The following is a 12502-nucleotide window of genomic DNA, read 5'->3' on the forward strand; positions in this document are numbered from 1 at the left end:
CTGGCTGTAACAGGTAAGCCTTTTCTGCCATGGAGGGTCAGAATCAATCTAACACTGCCAAGATGGAGATGTGTATACCCTTCTCGTTTCCAAACTGCTACGAGATCTAGGGGTATTTCTAGAGTGACATACTGCTCACTTTGAAAGGCTTGTAAAGCACACTGATCCAGTCTAGAGGACTAAATATATTCTTTTGGTATTGGTCTTTTGGTGGAGATAAGGGTCCGGATACTTCTGGTGAAAGAAGTTTTTTGTTTGTATAGATTGTAAGGACTCGTGATGGGGAACTGAGATTCATTGATTTGGGCAGACTCAGGGATATAGGAATATTCAAAAAGGTTTTCAATTTTGGAGGCTATGTGTTTTGAACATGATTTTGGAAGAGAGAGAGTATAGGAAAGAGAAATATGAGAAGAAGATGATGAAGGAGTTAAGATTGAAGATGAAGTTGTTTCCATGTTTGGTTAATCTTCTTCTAGGAGATCAAATAATATTATTTGACATTACTAATGATACCACCTCTGCGTGGGGTGTGGCTCTGATACCAGTGGGTAGTTGTACGTGGCGTTGTTACACCAGATCTGTAACAGAACAAAGTCTGTCCTAATATACACTTATCCATCAAATACCAAATCCGAAAATCATATACACTTCGCTGAGCACCCGTGTCAAGAAAACCAATGGCTGTGATAGGTTTGTGATATTTAGAAGGGATTATTTAGATTTTGACAAAAGGTATGGGTATGGTACGGTCATGAATGAGAATGGAGGAAGGTTGGACTGTATAAATGGGTTCAAAATTAGAACTGTCTAAATCATTGGATTATGCTGGTAAGACAAAGACTGTATCATCATTTGGCCCTTCTTGTTTAGAGAACAAGTGTTCAACCTGGTCTGTGGTCGGGGAAAATTCTATAGTGGATTCCAGGAGTTCGATAAGCTTTATTTCCTTTTGAGGTTTGACAGGGCAATCTTTGGAAAATGACCTTTCTTTTTGCAAATGAAACATCTACTTTTCTTTCTGTTAGGAAACCCTTTGGAGTGGGATTGCTTTCTTTTGAAAAAGCGAAACTGTTTAGAACGTCGTTTCCTGGAGGGAAATGGGAACAAGCATATCTTAAAGGTTCTTTGTCTTTGATGAGTTCTTGGAAGAATTTCTTTTGTTCACACAATTTGTCAAGACATCCCAGAGAAATCTGGAATAATTTTCCCAATGATAATGTGTCAATGTTGAGCTTGTGAGCAGCTAACTGACGCTGGATCTCTGGTTGTAATTCTTCTGGAAGAGAGGCCAAAAATACATGCCTAAGTGTAGCATCATTGAATCCATTTAGCTTATAGTAAAGACATCTGCTTGTAGTGGTAATGAAGATCTTTTGTGTTGAGAGAACAACATTTTAACTTTTTTGAATTTTTTTGCATGAGCTCTTATGCCGGATTCGACAGGAACTTGAATAAGATTTGAATATGCCTCATCCCATGTGCTTGGGATAGTTTTGTCCTCAATCTCATCATTACCCTCCTCTTCAAGAGGATTTGTCCTCAAATCGTCACCTACATCAAAAGGACTCAAATTAGAAACATTAAAAGTAGCCCTTATATTGTAATCTAGCTTATATAGATTGTCATGATCTGTTCCAAGACTTGGAATGGACCATCCCCTCGAAGTAATAACTTGGATTTCCTTTGTTCCGGAAATCATTCCTTTCACATGTGTACCCACACCCAATGGCTGGGTTCAAAAAATAGCTTGTGTCGCCCTTTGTTGGCTTGTTTAGCATATTGTTCAGTGCTCTGCTCAATGTTGAACTTTGCCAACTCATGTATCTACTTAACAATTTCAGTCTTTTTCTTGCCATCTAAGTTAACACCCTAAAAAATAGTTAATGGAAATAAATCCAATGGGGTTAAAAGATTAAAATCATAAACAATTTCAAACAGTGAATGCTTAGTAACAAAATGAATAGAACGATTATAAGCAAACTCAACATGTGGCAAACAATCTTCCCAGGTTTTGATGTCCCTTTTAATGATAGCCAGCAACAGAGTAGATAAAGTTCTATTTACAACTTTTGTTTCACCATCAATTTAAAGGTGACAAGTAGTTGAAAACAACTTAGTTCCTAACTTAGCCCACAATGTTTTCCAGAAGTAACTTAAACACTTGTATTTGGCATACCATGCAACGTCACAATTTCCTTAAAGAACCGGTCAGCGATATTGGAAACATCATTTGTCTTGTGGCATGGGATTAAATATGTCTTCTTAGAAAATCTATCCACAACCACAAAAATTGAGTCTTTCCCTTGTTTAGACCTATGTAAACCTAGCACAAATCCATCGAAACATCAGTCCAAGACGCACTAGGTATTGACAACGAGGTGTATAAGCCATGGGCCTGTACTTTCGATTTGTCGTGCTTACAGGTGACACATCTACCACAAAATCTCTCAACATCTCATTTCATATGTGGCCAATAAAAGTGTTCCTAGAAAACTGTTAAAGTCTTTACAACTCCAAAATACCCCATTAACCCCCCTCCATATGATTCTCTTACTAACAAATCTCTCAAAGAACAATTAGGCACACAAAATTTATTTTCCTAAAATAAGTAGCTATCATGCCTGAAGTACTTACCAACCACACTCACAAGCTTGGTATTCAACACTAAAATCATGGTCATCAATATAAAATTTCTTAATATTTTATTAAAGTTAGGCAAAGATAATAAGGGAGCATTGGTTAGCTTTTGCTTGATCATTTGAAACACATTCTCTGGTTCTTCTCCTACTTGAATCCAACATCTTTTTTTATTACTTCGGTAAACATTGAGGCCAGTGTACTTTAGTCTTTCACAAACCACTGATAGAAGCTAGCGAGCCTGTGAAAGCTTCTCACATTACTTACGCTTGTAGGACTTGGCCATTCTTAGATTGCCTTGTGCACTCACAACCTGTATACCTTATGCACTCACAACAAATCCTAAAAACACAAGTTTATCGGTGCAAAAAATATACTTCTTCATATTAGCAAACAACTTTTCTTTCCTAAAACAGATTTCAAATGTACTGCATGTTTGTCCAACTTTTTGCCATATATGAGGATATCATCAAATAAACAACAATAAACTTGCCAATAAAAGCTCACAAAACATTATTCATAAGTCTCATAAAAGTGCTTGGAGCATTAGTGTGAGGTACAATTTTCTTAAGTATTAAAATAATAATGATGATAATAATAATATAAGATATTTAATTCTAAGTAACAAGCAATGACTTAAGTGATGATGTAAGAGAAGTTTGTAGAATTTAGTACGATATTTATGAAGGATAATCTCAACCATTGATCAAGAGTTATGGTGGCAAAATCCTAACCATCCATTAGCCTTAAGAAATCCTATAAATGCCCCCCACCCCCTTTCATTTTCAATGCAACCTAAAAATTTCACCCTTTTCTATTCTAAGTCATAACATCCAGAGTAGGGAAATTTTCAATTTAGAAAGGTCTAGAGAAGTCAAGGTCAAAAGGTAAGTAACACTTTAATTGCAACGTAGAGGCAAAATTCTTTTTATAATTAACTTTAGCTTTAACTAATTCTTAATCTTGTGATGGCTACTATGATGTGATTGGTTATGATCTAAATTTTTAAATGGACGACTATGCTGCCTATATTATAATAATTTCTTACTTATTCTTATATTGTCGGCTATGCCGCCTAATCTCTGTATGGACGACACTGTCGTCTATATTAAAGATTATTGTCCTTAAATAAGTTGCATTGGATGCATGCATTTCATGGATTACTTTATGAAGAAGACATTTCAAAAAAATGAATATATGAAAAATGGGTGGTTGTACTACCAGGTGGGAAAGTTTCCAAGGAGGGCAAGCCCTCCAAGCATAGTAAAAGGTAAATCTTTTGGGGAAGGCGATACGTAAAGCCCAAAAGATTAACTAATTAGGCCCAAGGGCATGTTATTTTAAAGAATAAGAATGCTAGCCTTGTGGTACAACATGCCTAGGGCCCTAACAAAGTTGTTTTGTAGTTTCTAAGTTTCTTTTAAAAAACTTAATATGGTCATTTAATGCATAATAATTTATACATCCATCAAAGTATTATCTTACTAGGCATTGGCTCATAAAGTCCTTATGGGCATGTCAAACCTTGGGTTTAAATGTGAGGTACAATTTTCTTAAAAATAGTAGAATTTCTTTTTAAGCTAACAAGCCCCTTGAGTTTATAATATTTAATTTTAAGGAATGATGACATAAGCAATGACATAAGAAATGATGACGTAAGCGATGACATAAGCGATGATGTAAGAAGAAGTGTAGAGAAAGTTAAAGAATTCTAGAATTTAGTAAGTTATTTATGAAGTTTAATCTCAACCATTGATCAAGAGTTATGATGGCAAAATCCTAGCCATCCATTAGCCTTAAGAAATCCTATAAATACCCCCACCACCTCTCATTTTCAATGCAACCTAGAAATTTCATTCCCTTCTATTCTAAGTCATAATAACAAGAGTAGAGGAATCCTTAACTTAGAAAGGTCTAGGAAGTCAAGATCAAGAGGAAAGTAACACTTTAACTGCAATGTAAGGACAAAATTATTTTTATACTTAAGTTTAGTTTTAACAATCCCTTTATATTATGATGGATATTGTAGTGTGATTAGTTATATTCTAAATCTTTATATGGTCGGCCTTGCCGCCTAATATGTGATGCTATGGTTGGCTCTGCCACCTGATATGTGATGCTATGGTCGACTCTGCCACCTAATATGTGATGTCATGGTCAGCTCTGCCGCCTAATATGTGATGTCATGGTCGGCTCTACCGCCTAATATGTGATACTTATACTTAATTATGCTATGGTCGGCTATGCCGCCTATGCATCGAGGAATTTCAAATGTTATAAGTTGCCTTGGATGCATGCATATCATGGACTACATTATGAAGAAGACGTTTCAGAAAATGAATTTATGAAAAATAGGTAGTTGTACTACCAGGTGGCAAAGTTATAAGGAGGCAAGCCCTCAAAGCTAAGTTGAAAGAAATCTTTTGGGGACGGCGATACGTAACGCCCAAAAGATCAACTAATGAGGCCCAAGGGCATATTGTTTAAAGAGTAAAAGTTCCAGCCTTGTAATGCAACATACCTAGGGCCCAAATAAAGTTGTTTTGTATTTTCTAAGTTTATTTTAAGAGCTTAATATAGTCATCCATATGCATCATAATTTATACATGCATCAAAGTGTTATCTTACTGGGCATTAGCTCACTTAGTCCTTACATTGCAGGTAACGATGAGTAGGGCAAGCTGGCTCCAAGTCCTAACCAAGACGAAATGCATAACTGACCTTGGAATTTTATGATGGGCTCAGCTTTGTGTTAATAAAAATAAGTATCTTGGCTTTCTGTAATAATTAAGTTTTTAAATAAACTAAGAAATCTCTATATGACTTACTTTTCTGTAATAAGTTTTGTTGGATTGTGCTAAACTTTTAGAATTCGTATTTATATTAAAAGTAATTGTCTTTTTAAGCATTTTTTTTAAGTAAATAACATAGTGGAGTGTTACAAATTGGTAAGGGGAAGGACAAGGCTCAGCTTTTTAGTTATAATTTGAAATTAAGGTAATTAGAAAAATCTTACATTTGATTGGTCTGACCCGTGGAAACTAGATTAAAAACTCGTTGAGATGTCAAGCGCTAGGGGTAACAGAGGCAGAAGGGCGGAAGGAACTGCAAGGGAGCAATCTACAATTGATCGACTTACAAACATTATGGCACGACTCTTAGAAAGAGAAGTAAGAAGGGATGAACATGGTAAGGCAATGAACAACGCCGGAAGCGAATTTAGAAGATTAAATCCACCCACATTCGAAGGCGGTGTAGATCCTATCACAGCAGACCAATGGTTGCGAACCATGGAAAGAATGATAGAAGTAGCCAAAGTGCCAGAAGAAGAAAAGGTCACCTGTGTCTCCTTTATGCTACGAGGAACGACAGAATACTGGTGGGACTCAATTAAACGAATTCATGATGAAGCAACAATACAATGGGTGGAATTTAAAGAACACTTCTATAACAATTACTTTTCGGAGACTGTTCGCTCAACCAAAAGAAGAGAGTTTGTTTATTTACAACAAGGAAGGATGTCTGTCCTAGAGTACATCCAAAAATTTGATGAGCTCTCTCAATATGCTCCACATATGGTTGCAACTGAAGACTTGAAAAAGGACCACTTTATGCAAGGATTGCATAAAGATCTTGCAAAAGACTTAAAGGTGGCTGGAGTTCGTGATGCTTCCTTCAACGATCTCATCGATCAAGCCTTGGTAATTGAGCAAGTAGATGAAGAAAAGAAGGAAGGAAAACGAAAAAACAAAGGAAGTGTGGACCAGGGGAACTTTGTAAGACAACACACAAATAATAATAAGAGAAAGGGAACGCTAGTGGTCCAAGATCAAAGTAAAAGTAAATGCCAAAAGAATCATCAGAAGGAAGTCCCACAAAAGCCAAAGTGCAATCAATGCGGCAAAACTCACCCTGGGGAATGTCGAGCAAATACCAGAACATGTTTCAAATGTGGAAAGGAAGGACACTTCATTAGGGACTGCCTAGAAAATGGTACGCAACAAGAAAAGGCTAATGCTCGAGTATTCACACTCACCAAGACAGATGCAGAAGGAAACCCCTCAGTAATATCATGTGAACTATCTATCTCCAAAACTCCTGCATATGTGCTAATAGACTCAGGAGCTACACATTCATTTGCCTCACCACCTTCATTAAGAAAATAGAAAATGTCCCTAACATAATAAATAGGCCTTTTAGTGTCATGGTACCATCAGGTGAAATATTAAACTCGGGACAATTAGTTAAGACATGTGAGGTTAGCATTAGTGGTAATACACTATATGTTGACCTAATAATCATCGAGATGCAAGACTATGACGTAATTCTGGGCATGGATTAGCTATCGAAGCACTATGCCAAGATAGATTACAAGAAAAAAGGAGATAACTTTTCGACCACCACAAAAGGAATCATTTACATTTAAAGGAGAATGCAAAGAGAACAAAATGTCTATCATTTCTGCATTAAAAGCAGCCAGACTATTAAATGGAGGATGTTCGGGGTACTTGGCAAGTGTGATCATCAAAACAGAAGAGCAAACACCAAAGTTGGAAGATATTCTAGTGCCACCGGAATGAGAAATTGAATTCAAAATTGATTTGCTACCAGGAACTGCTCCAATTTCAAAGGTGCCCTATACGATGGCCCCATCAGAACTAGAGTTAAAGAGTCAATAGCAAGAAGTATTATACAAAGCTACATACGCCCAAGCCATTCACAATGAGGAGCACCAGTATTATTCGTAAAAAAGAAGGATGGATCAATACGAATGTGCATTGACTATCGAGAACTAAATAAGATGACTATCAAGAACAAGTACCCGCTTCCACGCATTGATGACTTGTTTGATCAGTTGCAAGGAGTAGCAGTATTTTTAAAGATTGATCTACGATCAAGATATCACCAGTTGAGAATCAGGGAAGAAGATATTCATAAAACAGCATTCAAAACACATTATGGACACTATGAGTTCGTCGTTATGCCATTTGGTGGTCTAACTAATGCCCTAGTAGCCTTCATGGACCTCATGAACAAGGTATTTAAAGACTACCTAGACAAATTCATAGTGGTATTCATCGATGATATTTTGGTCTACTCATAATCAAAGGAAGAGCATGCTGAGCATTTAAGGATTACTCTTCAGACCTTGAAAGAGAAGCAATTTTATGCAAAACTCAAAAAATGTGAGATCCCTCGAAGGTGGAAGCTAACTAATGCCAAAGAAGTCATAAGCTTCTTGGGTTTGGCTGGATACTACCGAAGATTTGTGGAAGGTTTCTCGAACATCACAATGCCATTGACCCAATTGACAAAGAAAAATGCCAAGTTTGCATGGATGCTAGAATGTGAGAAAAGCTTTGAAGAACTAAAACAACGGCTGGTCACTGCTCCAATCCTAGCCATTCCTAACAGCTCTAAGGAATTTGTCATCTATAGCGATGCCTCCAAAAATGGCATAGGATGTGTCCTCATGCAAAATAGGAAAGTCATTGCATACGCTTCCAGACAATTGAAGGAATATGAGAAAAATTAACCAACGCATGATTTGGAGTTGGCAGCGGTGGTGCACACATTAAAAATATGGCGTCACTATTTAATGGGGGCGCATTATAAGATTTACACTGATCACAAGAGCCTCAAAGTTAAATATGCGACAACGGCGTTGGCTACAACTTGTCAAGGGTTGCGATTGTGAAATAAACTATCATCCTAGAAAAGCAAACGTGGTAGCAGATGCACTAAGTAGAAAGTCAAGCCTGTCAGCTTTAAGGCATTACAAGATAACATATGCAATGCAGAAATCAAGCTAGTAGCAGGAAAATTAGCCAACATGACACTTCATTCAACTTTATTAGAAAAGATTAAAGAGGGGCAGGAAATTGATTCCTACTTGAAGAACTTGAAGATAGAAGCCAACTCAAAGGATATGTCGTTTAAAAAGTCAGAGAGGGGAATCATCTTGCTCAAGGACAGGATATGTGTGCCAAACAATAAATCATTAAAGCCATTAAAGTTGTAGTACATCGGAGACATTCGTTTGTAATGAAAGTCAAGATCTTTTATTTGCAAAGAACAACACTTCATTTGATGGAATTCACTTTGTGTTTGTTCATTAGCATTGCTTCTCCCAGAAATTGTGCATAAATGATACCAAGAACTTGTCGAATTTCAGCTTGGACCAATTGAAGTTGTCTGTATTGGCCAAGACTTTCGAACCAATCTTTTAAAGATCCAGTAAAATGATAACTGAATTCTTTAAGGACTGTTTGAGTTGTTGCTCCAGTTTTGAGCATCTGAACATCTATCCATGCTGAAAATTCCTAGAATCGAACGGGCCATTTGACTTTGGGGATATCATCAAAGGTAAACCATGGGCCATTTGAAGGTTTAGGAGGATTGTCATGGGAAGGTGTAGTGGGGTTGGTATCTAACTCTGCTTCTTCAACAATTGGTGTTGTTGGAGGAGATGAAGAAGATGGATCATTGGACTATGTAGAGGGTTGAACCATTAACAATTTTGAGATATCAGCCAAATCTTCTTCAGACTCTCGAGAAAGAGAAGATTCTTTTGAAGATTCATCAGAGGATTCTTGATCAGAAGAAGTATCTTCTGATTTAGATAAATGAGAATAAACTTGGGACGAATACTGATGTAAAGGTGTTCAGGTTTAGGAGTTTCTTCTTTCGAAGATTATGGATCTGGGACAGATGGTGGTTGTTGATAAACTGGTGGTGGTTCTGTTGTTTTAGTTTTTGTGGGTTTGGGTTTTTGTTTGGGTGGAGCCGGAGTTGAAGTTTGACTGTACAAAGTATGGGACAGTCCAAAAAATTTTGCACAATCTACCGGCTGACGGGACGAAGTTGGTGTATAAAATGGTTGATAGGTGTTAAAGGTTGGTGTATAGAGAGGCAGGGTAGGAGATTTAGCAAATAAGGAAGGTTGTTGCTTATCTACATCTATTCTGGCCAATTCAGCTTTTAGCTTTCTGATTTCTGCTTCTTTTTGGTTGAATTCTGGATCCCAGTATCTATTTTGAATCATTATCTGAAGTTATAAATTAAGCTGAGAGACTTGATTTTGCAAATTGAGGTAGATTTGTTCAAGTTGATCTGTGATCTTATCAACTTTGGTGTCAGTTTGCTTAACTTGAGACGCAACCCTTTCAATTTTGTCATCAAGGGTTCTGAAAGCCGAATTTTCTGCTCTGACATTCTGTGTTTGCCAGTTTAGGACAGCTTCAAAAGGTCTTGGATCCTCAAGTTGGCCTGTGGGAGTTACTGGAGACGGGACAAAAGGTTTGGTGACAACCTTTGTATGAGGATCTGTGTGCTTTTCTAAAGGTGGAAACTGCTCTTGGTATGAGCTGAATGAAAACATCATGCAAGACTAGATCAGTGCTAGTTGTATACTAGGCTGGTTAGCCTCATGTCTGCATGTCTTTTGTTGATACTCCTTTTGGATGAGCCTCAATTCTTTTTTATAGATTGGCAAAGGAGTTGTATTGTCTGGATCATCTGGAGGCAAAGGAGGCCTTTTTTGGCATGGTTCCATCTTATGACTTTTCTTTTTCCAACGTCTAGGCCGTCTATTAAAGTCATCTTCATCCTCTTCTTCTAGGCACGGACAGTCTGGATCACACATATGGGAACCTGGAACATCCCATAGAAAATGACCATTAATTTTATCCAGGTAAATCGGATATCCATCAAAAGCAAATCCATGGATGGGAATGTTTTCCTATGTTGTTGGAACAACGGTAATCATGGAAGAGTAAGAGAAAGAAGCTCTAGGTGGTGTTTGTTCAGTGGGTGGCTGAAAGGTCATCCTAACCGTTCCATCAGCTCTTTTTTCAAAAGAGCGTCAAAAGTTTGGACAGGTTGGGAATTTTGGTGAAATTTTTCATAATTGGATAGCCACTCAAGAGGCATAAGCTTAAGAAGCTCTTGCTTTTGGATTTGTCTTGGGATCTAGACTATAGAAGGGATGGTTTCTGAATCAGCAATAATCATTAAAGCATCAGATGAAGTTTGTGGTGTAGGAAGATCAAGTGCATGGTTTTGTAATCGATACACCAGCTGGTGGTGTAGCGTTGCCATTTTTGACGAAACTGTCTGTTCAGCTCCTTGCAGTTGGATCTGAAACTTTAGGGTTGTGGGTAAATTGGGATCCTCTAGAGAAAGGTTGAAATTATGGTAAAAAGTCAAAAGAACACTTCCTGCGTGTAAAGTGGTTAGGACAATGCCAATGACTGCATGTTGGTACTCTTTAAATCGGGTGTCTACCAGTGCTAGCCTGGCTGTGACTGGTAACCCTTTTCTGCCATGAAGAGTGAGGATCAATCGGACTCCGCCAAGATTGAGATGAGTATATCCTTCTCTTTTCCAATGGGAGACAAGATCTGTTGGAATTTCTAAGGTGACATACTGTTCCGATTGTGTTGCTTGAAGAGCACACTGGTCCAATCGAGATGACTAGACATATTCCTTAGGAGCAGGTCTTTTGGTTGAGATCAAAGTCCTAATACTCCGGGTAAAGGAGTTTGGTCTCTGATATAGTTTGTATGAGCTTATGAGAGGCATAGAAGATTCACTGATATGAGCTGAGTCAGGGACATAAGAATATTCAATAAGGTTTTCTATTTTTTAGGCAAGGTGTTCAGTATAGGATTTTGGAAGAGAAAGTGATGAAGAAAGGGTAACAAGAGCAAGAGTTTTAGAGTTGGATGAAGAAGCCATTAGAGAAGTTTTTCTTCTATTCACCAATTAAACAAACAGATCTCATATTTACCACTTATTGCTAGGGTTAGGCTCTGATACAAATCCTTATCAAGAAAGGGGAAATGATGATAACCAAGTTGCTAAAGCTCCATAAGATCCATTAAGCATCCATGAAGGTCTAATGACAAGGGTACGAACTAAGAAAACGAAGGAAGAATTAAATGGATTAATTAAGCACATCTCAAATTCATGCCCTGTCGAACACACTAATATGCCAATTAAGAATCTCAAGATAGTCAACGCTTTAACATTATTTTTCAAGCTTTTAAATTTGATTTGGAGTAAGTTAGAACAAACAAACCTTTTCAAATTAAGAATAGAAATCAAGCAAAATCTTGTTTCCTAATATGTTTTGGAAACAAGACCTTTTATTTCCCTTTTACTTTAAGATCAACAAGATCTTTTTTTTTTTTTTTTTACTTTAGGCTAGACGAGATCTTTTATTTCCTTTTTACTTAGGGCAAGATCTTTTATTTATTTTACGATCTTTTATTTTCTTTTTACTCTAGGTTATACTTAGCAATACGGAAAATCTTATTCCACTAGTAAAATTCAACTATATAAACCCATATAACCCTATTGGGAATTTCATATCAGAGTATAACAATAGTGAGAGATTTTATTCTTTGGTTTTTCAAAGAACTATCAAAACTTATCAAGATTTTATTTTGTGGGATTCTTTCTTGACTTATCATTCACAATCATCTCTTCTTTCTTGAATATGGCGTCAACCCTAAATTTCTTATACCATGGGTTGTTATCTTTATATATAAACGATTCTTAGCAAAAGAACCTCATTGAGTGTACGGTCTCACTTATCTTTGTGAGGTTCACATCATTAGTCCTTATATGTTTATGCACATGCCTTACTTGAGGATGGAACAAAGCTGACTGGGGAAGCTCAATGTTGATTGAACCTTCTAATGATGGAAGTTGTGAAGAAAGAAATTCTGAAATTGGTAGGTGTTGATGCGATCTATACTATTTCAGACAACAAGTGGTTGAGCCCAATCCAAGTTGTTCTAAGGAAATCTAGGATCATTGCAATTCAAAATGAGGAGAATGAGCTAGGAAGCTCAAC

General features: G+C 37.1%; 1 protein-coding gene across 1 annotated transcript; it reads left to right on the forward strand.

Annotated features, from left to right (window-relative positions):
* The first annotated feature begins 5702 nt into the window (after nucleotides 1-5702).
* On the forward strand, nucleotides 5703-6806 carry LOC112099526. Its single transcript, XM_024186889.1, has one exon. It carries the CDS (start codon nucleotides 5703-5705, stop codon nucleotides 6804-6806), a length of 1104 nt encoding a protein of 367 aa, XP_024042657.1.
* The last annotated feature ends 5696 nt before the right edge of the window (nucleotides 6807-12502 follow it).

This window comes from Citrus clementina, unplaced genomic scaffold (genome assembly GCF_000493195.1).
Source record: "Citrus clementina cultivar Clemenules unplaced genomic scaffold, Citrus_clementina_v1.0 scaffold_9, whole genome shotgun sequence".
NCBI lineage: Eukaryota > Viridiplantae > Streptophyta > Magnoliopsida > Sapindales > Rutaceae > Citrus > Citrus x clementina.

Excerpts from the sequence above, each read along its gene's own strand:
- LOC112099526 (XM_024186889.1), top strand. The coding sequence starts at position 5,703 with ATGTCAAGCGCTAGGGGTAACAGAGGCAGAAGGGCGGAAGGAACTGCA.